Raw genomic sequence first — 22570 nt, forward strand, 5'->3', positions numbered from 1 at the left:
ATTGGTTTCATGGTGTTTTGGTGATTTGCAGAGTATTTATAGACATTTTAATATGACCAACCCCCCCAGCTTCTTTGTTTTCCTTATTAATTTTACAGTCTTGACTTAGCTTCAGTTTCAAGTTGCTTCTTTGCTCATTTGAAATAATTAGATCTCCATGGAATGTTGCATCTGGAAGCTACAGCAGTAGGTTGTGCTTGTCTTGGACTCTCATCACTTACACTAATTCTGCAAACTGCATTCTGTGGATGACTTTGGAATGTATCATTGATATAATCTCCAGTAGTGCAGTAGATATCCATTGCAGCCTGGTGACAATGGAAACTATCTACAGAGGAAAACGAATTGGTGAAAAATGCTTGCTTGAGGAAGTTTGTGCTTAGGTCATTCTGTTTTGAAGCAGCACTATTAATGACTATTGCAAATGAATTTCAATATGTTTTTTCACTCAAAAAACATAGTCCCATTAGGACATAGGACCTTGTTCATTTGGAGGGGCTAGAGAGTAACGCCCCAAAATAATGTATTAAGAAAGTAAAGTTCTTTTGGAAGAGAAGAAATTGCAGCAAGATAGAGTTAGACACATGAGAGCAGGGAATTGGACTGAAGTGATCTGAAAAGTTAAAACTGCAAATTATTTTGTTTGTTTTACTTGTTTAAGTCCCACCTCCAGCCCCCTAAAAAAGACAAATTTGAAAGAGCCTTGCTGATATTTGATATTTGCTCTTGCTGCACAAGAGCAGAGTCACTGAATCCAGGGCACTGTGTTAGTAGCAACTTAACAGGAAGACATTTTTGTGCCTTCTTTGAAACTGTATCATCTCTCTTCAAGATGATTGGTACTGTCAGTATTTAAAGAATGCTGTGTAAGGAAGGATCTCTCTAGAGAATTCTTTTTCCTTCACTGGGCATACTGAATACACATCCAATAATATGTGTTTCCTTATCTTTAAAACCTTGCAATTTACAGGACCCTCGGATAAAGACCTTGTATCGAAACACTGTTTTAAGAACAGTTGGGCAAGAAGCCAAATATTTGTGTTATTTACCAATTTTATACAGGGATGCTCTCACTCAGGCACATACACAGTTGTGGTGCTTTTACTTGTTACTGGTTGCTGTCCTGATTCCACAGTACAGACTTTTTTTTGTAGGTTGTAGTGCAGTTTTTAAGGAAACGAGAACACTGGGACGAATAAATTTGCAAAACACTAGAAGCAAAAAGTACTTCCAGATTTTGCTGAAAGAATTTAAGTGTTTTTGGTGTACATAAATCTACTTCCTAAGACATGACCCTCTTCTCTGGCCAAATTCTTCTCAGTAAGTATTTTAATTCATATATCAAGTCATCGGGCCTAATGACCAGAATTAGGGAAGGCTTACTAAAAGTGTATCAGAAAGGTTTAAACATAAAGTAGCGTAGCATAAATATGTAATAGGAAACTGTATGGTCACAACATACATAGCTACACAATAAGTGTTCCAATAATGTTCCAATCTATTTAGTGTAATGGTAATCTGTTAAAAAATTTAGAATAGAGTCATATTTAGTCCCCAAAAATTCCTGTAGAGGTGGAACCACCTAAGATGAAGTAGTAGGGAAGCTGAGTATATTAATGCAGTAAAAGAGAACGGTTATGCATTTTTAAGAGACCTATCTCAGTTCATTCTCTTTCTCTCTCTTTCTTCACCCTGTGCCTGCCTTTTCACCCTCCCATCCCATAATGAGCCTCCTAAAGGATATGGCTTATTCATGTTGCTTCTTGTTTCTTTGCAAGACCATGTTCATTTTGCCGTACTTAAATTTTCAATAAATATTATTAATTACAGTACCCCATTAACATGGGTGCTGTTACACTACTGCAGTCAGTGGCTTTGTTGGCAGTATAATTTTTTTAAGTAGAAGATGATCCATAATTCTGGTAAATTCGTATAGCTTGCTTCATTAATACTCAACATTAACTACAGATCACACAAAGAAAACTCCACACTGCTTGCCGTAGTGTTCTCAGTGTGACCCTAAAATTGCTTTTCTGGATCATTTAAACAATGTATGTACCAATAAGGAGACTACAAGATGTGACTGATGATAAGGTGGCAGAATGCTGCTATTCCATGATTAAGAGTACCAAGTTTTTTCTTATGTTGAAGTGATACTTCCAGTATTTCATTTGTATCCATTTGCTCTTGCACTCTCACTGGGCAGCACCAAGAGTCTGGCTAGGTCTTCTCTGTGTTGCCACTGCTGAGGGAGTTGTGTGTTCTGATAAGACACCTCTGAGCTTTCTCTTTTCAGGCTGAAACTATCCCAGCATCCCCAGCCTCTCCTTTGATGATTTTGTGTTCCTTTACTGAGCTTACTTCATTACTTCCATTTCATTCATGTAAAAAGGGAATCCAGACCTGCTCAGAGCTCTTCAGTTATGTCTCAACAGGGCTCAGTAGAGGAGCATTATCTGGTAAGGATCTGGGGCACATTATCTGGTAAGGAAACTTGAATTGTCTGTTAACTAGTCAATTAATTGCAGAAAAATTTGCACAGAAAGCCTTGAAAAATGAGGACTGAATGCATAGAAAATGATAATTGTTAATCTTGTGGAGAAGGAAAGCTTTGGAAATAGCTTTGCTTCATTCCTAGTGGTCATTTTAGTGATGAAACCTCCTGTTGTTTTGAAATGTCTTTTATGGAATCTACAGCCCTCAATACTAATTGACATAAGCAGAGAATAAATCCTGAAGGGAAGGGCTAGACTAATATTTTGAACTAAGCAAACTCCAAAGTAGCAGAATAAAAGGATATTATCTAGTATGATATCATTAATCAAAAAACCCCAAAAAGATAAACTAAATGAAACATGACCTAGAGGGATTCAAGAGTTGTGGTTTTAGTCAACTTGACAAAAATAACTTGTTAATTTCTAGTTTTGCTTGAAATTCAGAGTGAACTGAGATGTCTCAAATGTTCTCAAGCAATCATTAGCTGTTAAAAAATATTCAGCTTGGTATATTGAATGATGTAAAAAAAAGAATTAAGGGACATGAGGGAGTGTTGAGGTGTAGAAAATTTTTCTCATTTTTATAATAGCTTCCCTCTGTTCTCCCAGGCTGCTTAAATGAAACAAAAATTTATATAGGAGCCTTCAGTGATTTAAGATCCATCCGTTTCTCTCCTGCTAGCATAATGAGTTCACTTGTTATAAATTTTCTTTATTAAAGATTTTATGCAGGCACGCAGAGTCATTAAAATACATGCAAGGAATCATACCCATATGGTTTGTATCCACATTTAACGCAATTAAAAGTATTCTAGCCAAAGCAGTATCAGTTTTATGCCCACATCCTGTGATTGGAACTTTCTGGGAAAGGCAGTGTCATGTTTATGTCTGAATCCTGCAAGTGGAAAAGAACAGAAATACCTTGTCCATATATTGATTAGGGGTGCTCCAGTTATATAAGACCATTCAGGTGTGTAGTTCTGTTTTGGAGAAAGGAATTGGTGTGGTGGAAACCTGACAGCAAGTTTATGATATGAGGGGATGAATTATGCTTTAGGTGAGTTTATTTCTGAGAGGTAACCATGCAGGTCAGTTATACCAGCTGATAGCACATTTTAGTTCATTTTAAAAGGATATTTAAGTGTTTTTGTTCTTTTTCCTGCTAAGGTTATCTGAAATACTTTAAACTTGTAAAATAGCAGTCCTTCTCTTTTCCTTTTTTCCTTCCCATTGTTTTCTAATTCTAGTCCATTTTGTTGAATAAAGAATTTTAGACTCCATACAAGTATGGGTGTCTTAAGCAGTGGTTGTGGACATCAGAATTTGTAATTTAAGATCAGACAACTTTTAGTATACAAGAAAGTTGAGATTGGTTGGTGTTACCTCAGTGTTGTTTGCCAGGTAACATTTGTAATGGAGTTCACTGAATGATCAATAGAAAAGTCTAATACATACAAAAATACAAAATGATAACTTCATAGCAGTGATAGTAATATGGTGATTTTTTTATTGTGCTCTGCATGCTGCTTAGATTCCATGTGACAAGTGTAGGCCTAGCTCTATACTAAGGGATAAGTATGCCTTGATCTATCTTTAGAATATAAAGATATTATAGGTTAAGGTAGTTGTGCTAATACATGTCAAAAATACAACATTTTAGATTACCTGGGCACAGGATTTAATGGCAGTGGCTGGATACTGCCAGTGAAGTTTACCTGACATATGAAATGTGAAACATATGGAAATGAAAAGCTGTGTTGGTGTTCTTGTCCTCCAGAAGGAACTGAAGGCCTCTTTCTCTGGGAACTTGGTTGCTTTGTTGCCTTTGGCAGACTGGATCCTCTGCTGGATCTCAGTGTTCTGTCACCAGTCCTTCTGCATGTAGTCATGAGTGAATTTCTCATTGCTGCTCAGTGAATGTCTCACAGTGACTCACTGGGTTTTGTTATTGCCCAGTCTGCCTTCTGCTCCCCTCCTCCTCTTTCCTGAGTGATTTTCTAGTTTCTAGTGTGCAGATGTGCTGAAATTTCTCAGCCATTTAACTTCTAATGCAAACACGTATATTTGCCATGGATGTCAGTGAAAGATGTAATTTGTGCTGTCAAAAGTAGTTACTAGCACTGCCTTGTGTCCTGAACATCTACAGCAACAGAAACCTCAGCACAAAAGTGAGACATGCTGTGAATCCTTCTCTTGCCTCCTTCAACAGATAAGAACTGTTAAATTGTTTCCTTTTTAGTATCATTTGCAATTGCAGAGACAAGAATTAAATATACGTTTTAAGTAATGTCTGTACCATCAGCTATAAACAAATTTTACTGGTAATTGCTTAGACTTTATTTCCCTCATGGGCCTCCTTTCATGTTCATAGAAGTGTCATTATCAATTTCTACTTTAATTTCCATTTAATTTTCCTGTCTTTGCTTGGCTACACTGTACACACCTGTAGTTCTCTAATTTAACGTAGGAATGTAAAGAATAGCACCATTCTCTTCCAGGAGAACTGAAGAATCTCTTATTCTGTTTATTCAAGTCATAGCAAACAAGATTCAGGCTCTTTTGCTTTGGACACTTTTGGCAGCTTCTTCCATACAGAGCTGGGCAGCAGGGATCCTGTAAAGTAAATTGGTTAAGCCTTGGAGTGGATGCCGTTCCTATAATGGATGTTCCTGCCTTCCCAGCACATTCATCACCAAGTATCTTGGTTTGCAGTTTGCCATTTGGGACAGGCATATACACTGATCTAGCAGAGTACAGGAGAACAGCACCACACTTCCCAGAGAACAGCAGGTTTCCAGTTCAAAGGTATGAAGGGAAGTTTCAAATACGGATGTACAGTGTTTCACTTGTAGAATTCGGTATTATAAACAGCCTTTTGTTGACTAAAATATATTCTGTTGGAAGGATATTCAAATTTGATATTGCTTATAGGCTGGCTAGAAATATAAACCAGCATAAGAGTAAGAAGAAAACTGAGCAAGTAGGAACATTCAGAAAATGTCTAAAACAAGACACATCAAATACAAGGTAATAATATTACTTAGAATTTCAGTTTTTCTCATTGACAGATTAAAAACACCATCACATATTTACTAATATTTTGCCATAAGCATTACTTTTGTGATTCAGGATGCTGGAAAATGAACAAGAATGAGAGTAATCATGAATAAAATTTTCAAGAAAATTATATCATTATCTATTAATAGAACTATGCACAAGATTTATTGACTTGATCATTTGCTGTTTAAAAGGAGAATTTCTCATCTATTACTTAGTAATTAATTAGTAGTCTCTTGCTACTCCCCTCCTCTCCCAATACTCTTTTCAGCATATATATAGCAAGTGGCCATAGAGTGATACTTAAGCTAAACTTGCTGTTTCCAGTGCTTGTGGAACAGGTTTCCAGAGTGCCCTGTGCAAGTCAAATCCACTGCTAAAGGGAGAAGTGGGAACATTTGCATTTTTGGTTATCTTCTTTTATTCCTCTACGAAAAAATCCTTCAGTTTAAATGTAGAATGTACAGGGAGAAGCCATTTCAGTCTTTAGTGGTTTTATAAAAGCTTTGGGCCTTCTTTGTTTGAAGGATAGACAGAGATTCAAGGGAGATACCCGTTCGGTTCTTCTGAGGTCCTGTTGTTGCTTCTCATCTCTCACCAAATTTTTCTCTGCACTGTGCCAGCTTAAAATATGCTCATTCTAAGCAGAGGAAAGCTCTTGTGATATGCGCTGTTTCAAGTGTGCTGTTGCAGTCCGTGGCAATGCTACGTTTCAAGATAATTTTTATCTTGACTCTCATCTAGCTCCCATTGACTACACAGGAGCTGTGCAAGGTGCAAGCTGATGTATTTCGTACACCTTTTGAAGAGTAATGCTTTTGTGTGTTATGTTTCTATCTACTGAGAATTCTACCACTTGTAAATGGATTTGGAAACCTACAAAATGGGTTACAAACCTACTTCCTAGTGTTCTGTATTCTGCCATATTGATATCAGCAAATGAAGCTATCCTAGAGCATTAATGTTGCAAAGAAAATAAAATGATTTCATATTTCCATTTCTAAGTGTAGGTGCCTCTTTGTTTTTCAAGTGTACATACTTGTGACTATAATAGCATATCAGAGTCAGAGCAAAGGAGTGGTTTTCAATTAACTTGTTCTTTTTCTTATTTTCCATCTTTTTTTTTTTTTCTCTTCTTGGATGAATCAACTCCTATTTAATATATTAGCTGAAATCTGTGGCTACCATGTAGCAGATCTGATTACACCCTTATTTGGGAATCAAAAGCCCTATGCAACTTTCTGGGATATGTCTGGTTTAAAATACATTAGCTGGCCTTATTCTGTTTTCAGCCCTTTGCCTTCAGAATTTTACTTGAACACAATCATTGGTAAAGTTACATGTCACATGAGCTGTGATGTTTGGCTTGAAAAGAATAAATAAGCTTAAAATAAGAAAAAAAACTCCTTAAGAAAACCTTTAACATTTCTCTGCAAGAACCCAGGCATCTGTATGTCCAAGGATGCATAGGAACCAGTGATGTTATTTACTCCCTTGTGTACTATATCTTGACAAGAATTAAGCAATCACTATAAAATTCTGATTAAATAAATACGATTAAAATTCCTGTGAAAGTAGGACTGAGCTTAGTCCAGTTCCACATTACAAAAGATTTATTAGTGTACATTGGCATGATCTTCTAGTGTTGTTACAGAGTGTACAAGTATAAAATGCTTTGACCAGTACTGCTTATATGGACTTGGCATGCAGTATAAGCTTCAGGGGATTAAATCTTTCCTAGTATGACTATGTCACAGCAAATCATCCTTATCAACTGGCATTTGAAATCGTCATGTTGTTTATTAAAACAAGTAATGTGTGTCAGAGAGTATATGTGTAACAGCTTCAGATAACAAGTTTCAGGATATATGAAAGAGCAACAATTAGTTGGTGCTGTTTCCTTTCTCTTGAGATTTTAGATTACTTTATTGGTGCCAGTTTATCTCTGTGTTTTTGATGCTTTTCATGCTCTTATTATCAACCTATGTCTGGATTATGCTTTGGTGTAATGTCCTTCCCTTCTTCCCTTAAATTACCTCTGCCTCTTTTTCAGCTTGTGAAATTCCTGTAACTCCCTATTTTCTTTAAGTACAAAACTCTATCTTCTCTATTATTTGGTATTCTTTCTATTTTCTTGAGATTTCTAGAATATTACAAAGAACCTAGATGTTGTCTTTCTACCTCCTGCCATTCCCTCCAGCCCACAGAGATTTTTTTCCCCTTGTTTATTAACAGTGCCTCATCTCTGGTCCTTTCTGTGGAGATTGTTACCTAAAACATTACCTGCTCTGAGTTTGGGTCAAAGAATTAGGTACTTCTGTGCTATTCTGAGTACTTCCTGCTCCTATTTATTATTTATTTATTTTGCAATAGAATTTCCTTGTGCCTGTCATTCTAATTTTTTTAAGGTGTACATGCATACAACTATACCTGTTCCCATCTCTGTCTGCCTTTGACTTCCAAATTTCTTCCATTCATAATTTCTCACCCTTCAGTCTTCATATGGATAACCATCCAACTCAGTAGCTGTCCTGGTACTGTTTCTCATTTGAGCTATATACCATGTGCCAAATCAGCTACATGCTTGAGTTGGTCTTCTCCCTGCACTGTTATCCAAGTTCCTTTTCTGTGGTAACTACTGGAACTTTAAAAAGATTTTTATTCTCTCTTTCTTGGAATGAATTTTTGTAAAACTTCTGTTTTGTTGATCTTCATGATTTTGATTTCCTTTATCGCTCTTTACTTTCTTCTATCAGCTTATCAGTTCCTTCTAGGCACTATTTTTTGTTCTTCTCATACAGTTCCAAAGCCTCCTGACATTCATGGTCCTGGCTGACTCCCAGTATCCATTTTCTCAGTTTCTAATGCCATCTGCAATGCCTCTGAGATACTGCTGACTATCTCTGGTGAAAATCTTTTGATTCTGCTGACTTTCTGTATTTCTTAATCTCTAGGATTTCTGTCATCTGTTATGAATATTTTTGCTTGCAGTTTTGCCTGTTCTGTATTTTTTTTTAGTAATATAGCTCTCCATTTAGTTTATCTATTACCCCATCTCTCCATGTGAATTTCTTAAAACTAACAAGCTAAGATCAAAATTCAAGCTTCTTTTTTGTTTACCGAAACAGACATAAGTTTTTGTTTTGTAGTCCTTGAACCTGCTCCAATTAACTCTTTCCCATGCCTATCCATATTCTGACTTTTTAAAAATTTTTGCTTCTCTCCTTGAATTCCTTCCCTTACACAACAGGTTTGTCTGATTCTCTTCATATTAAAAAAAACTCAGCACAAGCCAACCTTCTACTTCAGAAGTTTCTATTCACCAGATTAATGTCCCAATCCTTGATCTTCTTCATCTTCTCCCATTCCCCACTCCCCCAATCATATGCTTTGTACACTTGTCTTTGTATACTTGTCTTAACTTGACTTCTAATGCCTTTCTAGAACTGCTTACTTCTGGTTTCTGTCTTTTGCACTGAAATTTATGTCACTAATGTTCCACTTGACTTCTTCCTGGAGGAATTCCAGTCTAATCTTTTATTCTCCTCCACTCCATCTGTCATCTCTCTGTGATGCTATGTTATAGTCTTCACTAAATTTTGTTGTTCTTAGACATTTGTCATTTTGTCCTTGTTGATTGTTTCTCTTTACAGACTCAGTTTTTTATTGGGTGGGTCTTCCTCTCCCCTGTCTCTTTCTGTATGTAGGTGTATGTTTAGATCTCTCAGAAATCCATCCTCAGCTTTGCATCCTCCTCCACACCTTACTTCAGATAATTTAGCCATGAGCATGACCTTTATGAGGGCACCACTGCTTTATTTTTTAATGGTTTTCCCCCAGTCCAGTTAAACCCTGCTTAGCTCAGAAAATTTGCTTGGTCTCAGTGATCACCTGAATGTAATCACGTCAGAAATAATTCTTGAATTTTCTTTTCTTTTCTGATGTGCTCTTTTTGCTCTGTGTAGCTGTGTGAGCTGACAGTTCCTGTTGGGTCATGTAGCCATAAATTCGATTGAGGTCTGGCTCACCTCAGCACCGTGACTGTTATGATCTCATCTGTCCAGCTGACGTTAATACTTACAGCTTCCCTTCACTTGATTATGGGTGTTAATATCATCTCTGCTTTTCTCTCTGCCTACATCACTTGCTATTTAAGGTCTATTTACTCATCTTCTCAAATACTAATACAATACATCTTCTTGTCTTTCTTTTAACAGCTTTGCAACTTGCCTTTTCCTTTCCCATCCAAAAGAGAGCTTTTACCACAAGGTTGAATCTTGTGTTTGCTCTCCTGGCAGTATAGTATCAATTTTGATTTCTCAATTATAGTCATTAGTGAACTTTATTTCACCCAATCTTTGAAGATCCTCATCAAAACTCTTTCTGTAGTCTATAAAGTGAATTATAACCTGTTAATGACTTGACAAATGTGCTAGTTGTGTTCATCTGATTACACTTAGGTTGCTAAGTACCCTTAAGCCATGGCTATTTATTGTTTGTATTCCTGTAAGCTGTTACACCTTCTTTAAGTGATGTGATTATTGATTCATAAATTAAGTAATTTTTTTGAAAAGCACATCATGCATGTATTTGCAGTGTGTATATCAGTGAAGCCCAATAGACAATTTTTTTCTCCACATATGCATATACATTCTTAGTTAACACCAATGCTAGTCAATGAAAAAGTAGGCAGAACTTGCAGGTCAGATCAGCAGATTATTATTACTTTTTAATTCCTACATTAAGATTGTGCTTGAAGAGGAGCACCTGTTGCACTTCTGAAAGTGTTTAACACTGGAAGAGACTCCACAGGGAAGTAAGTAGTGGAGTCACTGTTCTTGGAAGTGTTCTAAAAATGGGTGAGTGTTCAAAAGCTTTGTATATTGTTAAGTGGGTATGGTGGTATTAGTTGGACTTGATGATCTCGGAGGTCTTTTACAACCTTAATGATATTACGATACGCCTGGTACAATTTGTAATAAATCAAAGATTGACCCAAATAGCTTGTGGCACGTTTAAATTACAAAAATTCACTTTTTTGTTCACTAGAAAAGAATCCATTCTTTAATAAAAAGAGATGGTGTTATCTTGACAAGGAAGGGTATGAAGGGTATGTGTTGGATATTATTTTTTGTCATCGTGCTTGTAACTCTTTTCACTTTAGAGCAGTACAGTGGATAAAAGTAATGATATGTAACTCAAAAATTTCATCACCTGATGTGCCAGTAAAGCTTGATATCTAGTAATTTCTGCTGTTTTCCTAAAGTACTGACCACTGGGATCATTTAGACAAATACCCTTCAAAGCTCTGTCTGATGGACATTGTTGTGTGTTCTCTATATTTGCATAGGGGTCTGTCAATTTAGTGGCATTATGAGAAAATTTAAAATGAAAATAATAGCAGTTTTCTCTAAAAATAAAACATGTTCATGTAGAAGAACTGACGAAAGATATACTGCCATGTACAGATGTATTGCCACCTACTTTCTACTCTGTAGTATATACTCTACTCTTTTCCTTTCCAAAAGTTACATTCTGTAATTTCAATATGAAGCACACTATTAAAGTTACATAACTTGTTTTCAACTTTTAGATTGTTTTTATTTTCCAGTGTCTTGACTAGTCTGGGACAACCAGATGTTGTCTATCACATGCAAGTGATGATTTTAAAGCTTCCAGATTACAACAGGTGGGCAATGTGTGCAAGTTTAATTCTTAACATCTAAGAGGTAGAAAGACCAGTTCAACTACTACTTCTTATTTATCTTTGATTCTTTGGCAGCACATTTCAAATTCCTGACCATTTATGTTGTGCTGTCTAAAGTTGTAAGCTGTAGCAATGCATTTCTCTCTAGCTATACAAATCCTTCCTTTTCTAATCCACTGTCATGATCATTTTCCCAATATGTTTTGAATGAGTCTTCAGTATGAAAATTTTCCTTACAGGGAAAATTTTGCTGGGGCAGAAAGGATGCACAAGTAATGTGGCATTTGACATCTTTATTTCTTCTGTTATTTCTCAGAGTATGTTATCAATTTCATTATCTCACTTACTACTTTTCTGCCTTTTCCTTCCCTGTCCTCACTGCTTCTTTACTGTTTCCTGCTTTTCTTAATGTCTGTGTGAATTAGCTAGACCACCTGAGCTTTCAGATAGCTGATAGTATTGTCAGTGGTTTGGAGGACTTAATTATCTTTTTATCTTCTTGTGAACAAGGGACTCCTAACTCTTTTCTCTAGGATTACCCTTCTTGGTCACCATGGCTTACTGATGATCTGGGACAGATAAAGAGGGAGAGCAAAGATAATCAGAATATCATTGTCTAACTATGAGATGAAAAGTTTCTCCTTATGCTCTGACTGTATTGACAGTGCAAAAGGTCTCCATTTTGATGGTGGTAGCTGTTCATTTGCATGCCTCAGAACATGTCTTGGTGATAGAGATCTGTGTTTTTCAGTCACATCAATTACAGTTGCCTTGATAAAGAACTCATTACAACAAAATCATACAGATCAACCTAAATCTTTGGAGAGCAGAAATACTGGGTCATCAGTTCTAGATTTTCTGATGAAGTTAGTCCCTGAAAATATAGATGACTTGGGAACTCTTTAGATTAAACCCTACACTTGAATTTATAGGTTTTGATTGGGAAGACCTGCCAGTTTTATTCAAGGAAACTATTTACAAGTTTTAGTTAAAAAAAAAAAAGCCAAACAAACCAAACACAATCTTCTTTTCTCTTCTAGAGGACAATAGGTTATATAGAAGTTAACTCTGAAGGCTCACAAGGAGTCTGATATAATCTTTGTGCTTGTAACAGAAAATTTTATGGTATTGCATGTTAGTTTTTTCTTGAAAATGAATGATGAAATGGCCATACTATTTTTTAACTCTTCAGTTAGATTTGGTTCAGCCAAGCTATCTCCACTGCTAGAAGGGAAACAATATCACTAGTGTTGGGATATTTCCATGGAAGGTCAGCATGAGAAACCTTCCTGCTACCTTCACTATTCCTTGTACTGTGTTTGAAGAAAGTGTTTGTCAAATAGAATTGAAAGTAGTTTGAGAAGCAGAAGAATTGCTGTACATTATATTGGTGTTTCAGAGAATGATTTAGTTTATTATTGATCTTGCTGGCTTATGATGTCGAAAAAGGTAATTTTGAAATGTGGTTGGCATATATTTGCATGTAAAAGATGCAGTTGCCAAACAACATTTTTTGTGTCTGGCTGTAAAGGAAGACAAGAACTCCTCTCTCCTGTGTTGTAGTTGTTGTCAAAATGAGTTCTGAGAAGTTGGTCATGACCCTTTCTCTTCTTTGCACTTGCTATTTCCGCATGAGTAGGTACTTCAAGAAGACTCTCTTTTGTGATTCCTCTCTCTGACCCTATTTTGTGGTGAAGAAATCTGAAAACGTCATTATTTCTGAGGCTGAAAGGAGACCCCTTAAGAGATGAAGTGTATCCAACTTAAAACCAAATACATCTTACTGCTGATTACTAAGAATTACATATTTTTTTCCCCTTTGCTGCCCAGCAGCTAAAATCCTATTGCATAGTGGGCTAAAGTCTGCATGTTCAGCTTCTAACTACGCCTAAATAGGGCTGTTATCCTGGATCTGTCCTCACCTGGCACTGAGACAAGAGAGAGGCCAGACAAGCTAAAATTAAATCTCATTTGTACTTTGGATAAAGTCTTCACATCCATCTTCTTGCTGTTAGACTTCTCTGTAGTAGTTGACCTAGCCATTGCTATGACGTGAGAAAAGAGGATTTCAGCTAATGGCACTGCACTAGAATGACATATGAAATTGAAATAATAACCACAGAGGACAAAATAACCATCTATACTGTTCTTCTCTCTAGAACTTCTAAGTATTTCACAGTGTAGTAAAAAATATGAAGTAAAAGGAAAAAATCTTAGTGTAGTAAAAAATATGAAGTAAAACGAATAAAGATGTTACCCTACTTCTACATCTACATAGCAGCAAGGAATACTGTCTTTTATTTATTCAGACATCTGTCTCAAACTAGCAATTGAATAAAGATTAGTTTGCAGATCTGGCAGAAGTGATAGGGTACAAGGAAAGGAAAGGGTTTTGAGACTCTGAATGTGACTGAAAATACTCAAAGAAGCACTATAACCTAAGTGCTTTGTTCAGGTTTTCTAAGGTGTTTGCATTATTTGGATAGTCCTGATAAATTTACTCCAAGACATGCAAAACATAGTAAGCAGCTGCAATTAATTGTAGGTGCTTTAAAACAAGTACCAGAATCTAGAAAGGATTTAAAGTTCATTATTTGATTATTATATCCAGTGCTCTAACAGGTTTATCAAGTGCTTTAAGTGGGAAAGTTTTTGGTCCATGTTTTGTTGCAATTGTCCCCACCCTTTTAGGCAGACAAAGTGGGATGCCTGGCCATTGCAATATATTAAGCTCCTATTTTGCCTTGATTTTTTGTTTAATCTTTTCAAATAAAAACGTTGTCTTCAGTTGAATATGTGTATGGAGAATAGCTAAAAAGTGTTTTTTTTGTTTGCCTTGCAAATGGAAGAAATTTATTGTTTCTACCTAAAATGGCTTTTCTAAGAAAGAAGATTTCATATCAAATATGAAGGCAATATTTATGTGTCATAGCAGTTTATAGCTGCTCTTTTGTGCATAATGATATATAACAGGCACAGTATGCTTCAATGCAGATGAATACAGGAATTACAACTATTACTGAGATTTAATTCTGTGTAAAACTGCGTGTGTTTTGTTTTATTTATAGCAATACTTTGTGCTTAGAGTTAATGTCTGAAATGATTCTCTGTACTTATATGTTACAGAAATTGCATTATAACATTAAATATGTGTTCAGTCTCAGGCCAGTAGCAAATCAGTTCTTTGAAGCTAGTGCTGATTAGTGCAATTTTTAGCAGCATTGCAGAACATGGCATTTCATTATTGAGTCATGCTAAACATTATCTTGGCTTTTGCTATAAAAATAGAAAAGAGGATAAAAAGAAGACAGAGAAGGATGCTTTTATGCATATGACATGCAGCCCTGGGGAAGATGCAAATCTGGGATGAAAACTAATTGCTTCTTACTTTGTTGTGCAGCCTGAACTATGTGGAGCAGAGCTGACCCAAAGGAAAGCTGTGCTTTATGTTAAGCAGTACTGATTACTCCAGAAAGCTGCCATAAAAGCAGTGCCATTAAAGGGACACTTAAAAAAATGATCTTCAGACCTTATAGAACAGACCTTATTGCATTATAAATGTGTTTTGATGGGTCTTCTTTGATAGGTAGATAGAGGGGAAAAGGATGATATAATGTAGCTAGTGGAATGGAAAAGCAATTATATTTCATCCGAAAGATAAAATTCACTGTACTTTCCACCTCAGAAGATTGCTAAATATGGCTATATGTAATATAAGCAATTAAGCATGATAATATTGAAAAAAAGGTTGTTTTCTTTTTAAACCCTCTCTGCTTGTCTTCAGAAAGAGAAAAGAATTATAGCATCTAAATTGTGGGCATACACACTGTGCATTAAATCAGTTTTGTGTGAGCCTGCCTGCTCAAGGACAGTTTAAAGGACAAGACTGAACATGGCAGTCACCAATGATTTTTCTCCTGCAATAGGCATGTAACATGTAACAGCTTTTTAGCCATTTAGGTTAATTGTCTTTGCAAAATATTTCCAATATTCACATAGTAGCTCTTGAGTTCAAGTAACTTTTCCATATCTTTAGTAATGCTATCTTTATGAAATGTTAAGCTGAATTCAACCGAAATGGCCTTAAAAATACAAATACTGTGTAATGATTCTGTAAAATGAATATAACACAAAACAGTAATGTTGGAACTGAGAAAAAAATTGTGTGTGTGGTGTCTGGAAAAATGTTTACTATTTCATTACAGACCACTGGAAAGGTAAATACACAAATTTTATACCAGTAACTTTATGTTAATAGGTATAAATTGAAACAAACACGTTAGGGTTCCATCTTTTAAACATACATAATTTTTGATAATATAAAATAAATGAAATAATTGTATGTTTGTCATAGTTTAACCCCAGTCAGCAGACAAGCCCCATGCTTGTTCACTCCCACACCAGTGGGATGGGGGAGAAAACCAGAAGGGTAAAAGTGAGAGCACTTATGGATTGATTTAATAGGGAAAGCAAAAGCCACCCACACAAGCTAAACAAGACAAGGAATGCATTCCCTGCTTCCCGTGGGCAGGCAGGTGCTCAGCTATCTCCAGGAGAGCAGGTCCCCATCACAGGTCACAGTGACTTGGGAAGACAAGCACTGGCACTCCAGATGGCCTCTCCCTCTCCTCCCTCTGTCCCCTCTTTCCCCTGAGCAGGATGCCATGTGGTCTGGAATGTCCCTTTGGTCACTTGGGGTCCCCTGTCCCAGCTGTGCCTCCCAGGCACCCCCAGCCCCTCTCCAGTGTGGCCACACAAGGAGCAGGAAGGGCCTTGGCTCGGTGCAAGCCCTGCTCAGCAATAACAAAACATCTCTGAATTATCAACCTGTGTGCAGCACAAACCCACAGCACAGCCCCTACCAGCACTGTGCAGAAAAGTAACTCTACCCCAGCCAAAACCAGCACAACATTACAGCTTTCTATTGTTTATGGGAAGGCAGTATTTCTTGTTTTATGCTGACAGGTGTTCCTGAGTTCCAGATGGCATTTCAGAATTATGTAGGTTGTCTAATCATCAATAAGGGGCTTATATGAAGAAGCAATTAATACCATGATTATTTTCCTTATGAGTCAGCAGGTGTGTCATATGCATAATTTCTAGTGTGTGGAAAATCAAAATGTCTTATGCTCAGTTATATATTTTACAGAAAGAAGGATGCTGGAAAAAAGGTTTATGTTGATATGATTTATTCTGTGAGTATATTAAGAGTGTAATTTAAAAGGGATAGGATTTGACTGAGAGTCTTAAAAACTGTGAAAAAAAAAAGTGGAATATTAATACTCTTTGTAGCTGGGTTTTGCATTGTATTTCAAAAGGAAACAATCTTCCAGTTTATTGAAAACACTGAACAAATACCAGGAGAGGAAAATAAAGTAGCCAGGTATGAAAAAAATTAGATAAAAAAAAGAATCAAAAAATTTTTTGTAGTTTTCCATGTAAAATAAGAATTTTTCTGTTATCCATTTTTGACTTGTCTACTCAAAATATATTAGGTACAGTTGTCATACTAGTGATCACTGAACCTACCAAGGGAAAGACAGTTTGACATACTCTTTGCAAGTATTTAATACTTCCCTGTTGTCCTAATTTCCTGTTTCCTAATGTATATTTATTGTTTACTATATATTTACTAATATTTCATTTGCTGTAGTGATCAACACAGAAGATCTTTAGTAAATGTTTGTCCAGTATTCAAGTTGTTTTTGTGATGTATGCAAGTGTCTTTCAAGAGATTGATTTTCCTCTTGTAGTAAATACATATAATACCTGTATAGATAACTTCTGATCAAAGATTGTCACCTGGACTTCAGTCTACCTTGTTGTCATCCAGAAGATGTAGAATATGTCCTAATTCCATCATCTAGAAATGTACTGAAGTTCTACAAGAGTGTGTCTACGGTAGACATACATATTTAAAGAGGTTTGTCATGTGCCTTTGTACAGATCCACCTTTGAACTCCACCCAGTCATCTACAATGTGATGAAAGCATAGACAGTAACAAAAAAGACACAAAAACATCTGTCATAAAATGATGCTTCTCAGCTTTTCTAAAAGTGTATTTTTTCATCAACTAAGTTGTTCTGAGATGTGGAATGGCAGTGTACAGTTCTGGGAGGTGGCAGGTCAACCTGTTCTGAACTGTAGTTAGGGCTGTATCATAGCTAAAGAGGGTCACTTTGGGAAGATTTCCAGAAGGTCATTTTTATACTGAAATATCCTGACATTTATTGGAATATCCTGTATGCTGACATTTATCAATACACAGGTGGAAAGGGCACTTAAAGCATTTGGTTTTGATTTCTGAGTCTTGGGCCTTTTTATTCCTCCTAACCAATGCACTTAAAATTCCTGGCAACAGCTGTAGTATCACTTTATATTCTGAAAAGCAGGTTTATCTAAGTCTTGAAAATCCATACTCCAGGACTAATGGTGACCTTCTTCCTTTGTGATTACTTACCAAAAAGTAATGTCTTTGAAAGTGGTTTATTTCCTTTTATTTTGTTCAACTTCAAATACATATTTTCAGTGCAGTGTGGTTACAAATGTAAAGCATGCAGAAGATTACTCTATTGTCTGGTTTTCTGTACTTCCCACTCTGTTTGAACTTCTAGTATGTAGAGACAAATATAGTAACAACCGTATTTATAACACTTTCATTAAATAGATGTTTTCTGTGAAATATGTACAGCTGCTGCTGCTGCTGCATGTTGAAGGTCATTCCAGCATTCATTTGGAAAATGTAAGACATGAAAAAAACTCATGGACTGAGTAGGGTTGCTGGGCCCTAGTCTCTGAGGAACTTGTGGTTTCCATGTAAAAAGCTTTGGCATTTTCTAGCTATTTTATCTCAGATACATTATTTCCTCTACTGTGTGTTTACTGGTATTTTATTACTGTAGGGAAATAAATTTTAGATCAACTATTGTGTAGACTATGTAAAACCGTAAGATATTAACAAATATTACGAAAAAGAGAGTGAAGAAATGTTATATTGTTTATGAAAAGTTTATTACACTTTGATTATAGCTTCACTGAAATATAATTCCACTGGCTCCTCCAGCATTGCTCTTAAATGAGGCTGGCAGAAAAAAACCCCCTACATTTATTCTTATGCATCTTTGTTGAAGTTGTGCAATGTAAAACTATTGCAAGGTATTAATATACATTGGTTTGATGTAAAAAAAGAGAAAAGTTTATGCCTTAATGTTTTTTATCAATTTCATATTTCCTATCATTATGTATTCACATGGGTAAAATTTCTTAAATTGAATGACTTGGCACTTCTGTAGTGCCCTACAGCTCTGAAATGCTGCATGAAAATTTATTTTGGCACAGAGCAGCCCAGTGAGGAAGGTAGACGAGTAAGTATTATTATCCCTATTTTACAGATGGGGAAGCTGAGGCACAGAGATTAAGTGACCTTTCCAAGGCCACACAGCAAGTCAGTGGCAGATCCAGGATTAGCGCTCGGGGACTTCCTGGATCCCTCTTCCATGCTTTAAGCAGTAGACCACAGTGTTCACGGGACTCAGCAAGCAACTCATTGCAGTAATGGACAGTTCCAAGGACTTGCACATGGTCAGTGTGTCCACACCTTTGTTTGCAGGTTGCTGCAGTATGGCTGTATGGTTTCACTACTCCAGTCCTTGCAGATTTGTGCCCTATGTAAAATTTTGTACCTTCATCATCTTCAAATGGTGTGAAAGGAAGAAGTGGTAGAATTCTGACATAAACGTGGCATGACAATGAAGAGCTTTTAGTTTTCATGCCTTATTCTGAACCTTGTGAAACTGATGGGCCAAAACTGCAGATTGGCCCAAGATTCATGGCTTGAGGATGTTATTGTGGAGTTTGGTTGGCATGAATTTTGTCTTCCATGACTGTATTATAGTTAGTCTTGCCTATAGTTTCAGTTTCAAACTCATGTATTTCAGCACTTAAAAATAATAAGTTAGTAGTTTTCCTGGAATTCTAATAAAAAGCAGAGCCTTACTAATTGAAATTAGGTTTCCAGTCTCTATTAATCAAGAGGAGAGTGGAGTGGGATCTGTTTTTATTTGTATTGCAATAGTCCACACTGGCCAGTGAGTTCAAGCACTGAACTTCAAGTGAACTTCTGTCTCAACTCTCCCCTCCTCCAAGGGGGCAGTACAGGAATCAGAAATTGCTTCTAGAGTAAATGCAGCACAACTCTTGTACTGGTAAATGTGAGGTGGCTTTTGTGCTGCTCCCTGGGAAGTCAGCATGCTCAGTGCCAGGCCTGTTTAATTGGACTTTGCTCAGAATTTGACAAGTGAATTGCTAACAACACAGCACTCCCAATTAAGCTGTTTTTCCCTGTAATATTAATGAAATAAACCCATTTCTGAGAATGAGGCAAGGCTGAGACTTGCTGTGACATTACAGGAAGAGGAGGCAGAGAAGTAAAAGTCTGCCAGAAGCTGAAAATTGAACACATGGGAAAGGAGAAGTCAAAGTGTATGAGCATATTTTGATAAATATTAATGAATTAATTTGTATTTAATTTATTTAGATAATCTCTAAAGGCTTTAAACTGCCCAGCAATTTAGTATTTTCCCCACTGCAAATTCTCCCTAACTTTGCTTCCTTTCTGATGCAAATGTCTTATGCTAGAATAGCTTTATTTATTATATGGCTGTAATACTTGGCCTTTGACATCCTGCCTAATCATTCACCCAGGGGCATGGCATTGTTATGTCTAACTGCTTTATAATAATGGATTAATTTTATTAATATGATCAAATGGTTTGTGCAAAGTTATACTTTTCTGGTGCATCTTAATGGGCTATTAGCTAATTCTAAATTATGAAAAGACAAAACATTTTCAATAGAAGCCCATTTCTTATTGTCATATTTTAGTTATGCACTATTATCTGTGGGAAAGCTCTAATAAAGACATTTTAACACTTGGTCTTTCTTTCTTTAACAGCCCAGATGCTTGGTGCTGACACACTCGTAGGATTTTTCTATGTAAGATAGCTACAGCATGACAGCTATTTTTAAAAAAGAAAGGAGCCTGAAACAAAGCTTACATCCAGAATGCACCACAGCCAGCTATATAAGTCAATCTTTTTGCCTGAGGCATCTGATCTTTAAGGAGAGGTGCTCAAAGACTTTCATTTCTCATTCTTTTTCATTGCATTCTGTATATAGTTGTATATCATGCAACTCTGGTATTTAAATCCCCTTGCTTCAGACTTGCTTGAAGATACCAATTTTGCATATTGAAATAAAGTAGTTAAAGTTCTAATATCATTTGCTAAAACCCCTCTACTAATGACAAGTAAATATATTAATTGGTACTTTTTTATAATGCATCATTTTGCATAATAATTTAATGGAAATCACTCTTTCATGTTGAGAAATATAGTCTGTATTTAGAAGCTGGATTTTTTCAGAAGTGATGTCAAACTCGTAGTGAAACATTTTAGCACAGCATCTAGTGTAAACAAAAGGCTTTGCAATTCACTAGTAAGTGAAGCCAGTTGTTTTCATGGTGTTAGTTTTATTTTGCTGAGTGTTATTGTCTAGCTTTGCCAAAGTAAAAGGAGTCTTAGTAGTAATAGGGAATTCTGCATGTAGCTCAAGATCCTGGTCTAAAGACAAAAATACATGTGAATCCCTTTCTTAAGGTGCACAAGAATAAAGCTGCCTTGATCAGACATTTCTTCTCTCATCTCTTTCATTGTCCTACTGGCTCATGTTTTTCTTGGTTTCCAGTAACCAGTGTTTACTTATTATCTTGCAGGTTTTACCAGAAGTTTTGCACATCAAAGTTAGCTGTTATCATACCTCAAGTAAAAACTGATGCATAAGAAATAGATTTAATAAGTAAAATTAAATTCTTAAATCCCTTTTTGTTCTCGAGTTGGAAAAGTTAATATTGAAATATTAAAACCATCTTTGTTTTATAGTTCTGTACGATCTTGCCAATAGTTTCCAAATGAAAAGTAGCTTATCTGTCCTTTTTTCTGTTTTGTAGAGAAATGATGAAGAGGCTGTTGTGGATAGAGGTGGAACTCGCTCCATTCTCAAGACACATTTTGAAAAGGAAGATCTAGAAGGTGAAGGATGATTTTTCTGTGCTTTATATTGTCACTTTCTTCTGAAAGTACTGAAATGTAATTCCAATGTGTAAACTTACTGATTTGAGCAGGGATGCAAAGAGACAAGAGAGTAGAATCTTGTCATTTATTTTAAAAAGAGAAATACTATTTTTTCTCACAGCAGTGTCCAGAAATAGATGATGGTGGAAGGAGTTTGCTAGTTTTTGGTGATCTATGGTGAAGTCCTGTGAATATGTATGTGTGACTTTAGATAAGTCTTTTAAGCTTTCGGGTATGCAATTGCAAGCAGGACTGCTGATTTTTTACCTATAAAGGCTTCTACATTTTCATTACAATCCTCATGTGGCTGCCTAGCCACATCTTCAGCTGAACCAGAAGATTCTGGAGTGTCAGAGACTGGATACATATTTACTGATATCTACTGCAGAAACCACCTAACTTTACCATGTAGAAGAAACGGAGAAATTATGAGAACTCTTTAGATATTGGTCTAATGAGTCAATTGCATTTCTGTTTGTTTAGTGTATCCCAAATTTTGGTTACTAATGTATATTATACTAATTCTTGTATTGAGTTGTGTGAACTCCCAAGTCATAGTTATGATGAAAATGAGTTTCTGTTGCACACATGATATCCCTTTGCTGAGACTGGAACTGGCTGATGTTGTTAGCTTCTTGTAGTGGGACATGGAGATTCCTGTCCTTGTCACACATGAACCAGCCCAAAAGAAATACTAAGATCAGCATGCTCTGTCTGGAAAGTTCCCTGTTTCAGTTCTAAGCGAGTTATCTCCATCTGTGCAGGAGCTAGAGTTTTCTAAATGGCTACCATCGATTACTTAATAATTTTTAAAATTTTTTTTTTGTCTGTATGAACTTTGTATTCTCTGATACACATCGGCCGTATTGATGATTTCATTGAAATGCCAATGTTACACTGCAACTCTATGTCACTGCTTCCTTCAGTAGTGCCTCTCTCAAAAAGCAGATGTAGCTGCATTTGAGAGGGGCTGGCTGTGTCTGTGTGAGGTTGGCTCTCACAGAAGGATATCAGATGTTGTGCAGTGTGGCATGTATGGGGTAGGTAGCTCTCTACTCAGCCTGGGGGAAGTCTGGGTGTGTGCAAGGATAGAGCTCAGGTAAGATGTTTCAGGGTAGCTTTTAGAGTTTTGGTGTCTCCAGGGGTGAGAGTACCAGTGGGTCAGGCTGGCAATGCCAGT

The 22570-nt window shown here is 36.4% G+C and overlaps 1 protein-coding gene across 12 annotated transcripts in view; it reads left to right on the plus strand.

The window, feature by feature from the left end:
- Window positions 1–22570, plus strand: part of SLC4A10 (solute carrier family 4 member 10) — a 170122-nt gene that overhangs the window by 55720 nt on the left and 91832 nt on the right. For 8 of the 12 annotated variants that reach the window (XM_085584312.1, XM_085584318.1, XM_031505431.3 and 5 more), the window contains exon 2: window positions 21267–21348. In XM_085584312.1, coding sequence (XP_085440438.1) covers window positions 21267–21348 — 82 coding nt within the window. Of the gene's footprint in view, window positions 1–18651; window positions 18842–21266; window positions 21349–22570 lie in introns of all 12 variants that reach the window. The other 4 variants (XM_085584316.1, XM_085584314.1, XM_085584315.1 and 1 more) reach the window with 1 other exon arrangement.

The sequence above is a fragment of the Lonchura striata genome, chromosome 7, assembly GCF_050655825.1.
Source record: "Lonchura striata isolate lonStrDom1 chromosome 7, ASM5065582v1, whole genome shotgun sequence".
Classification (NCBI taxonomy): Eukaryota; Metazoa; Chordata; class Aves; order Passeriformes; family Estrildidae; genus Lonchura; species Lonchura striata.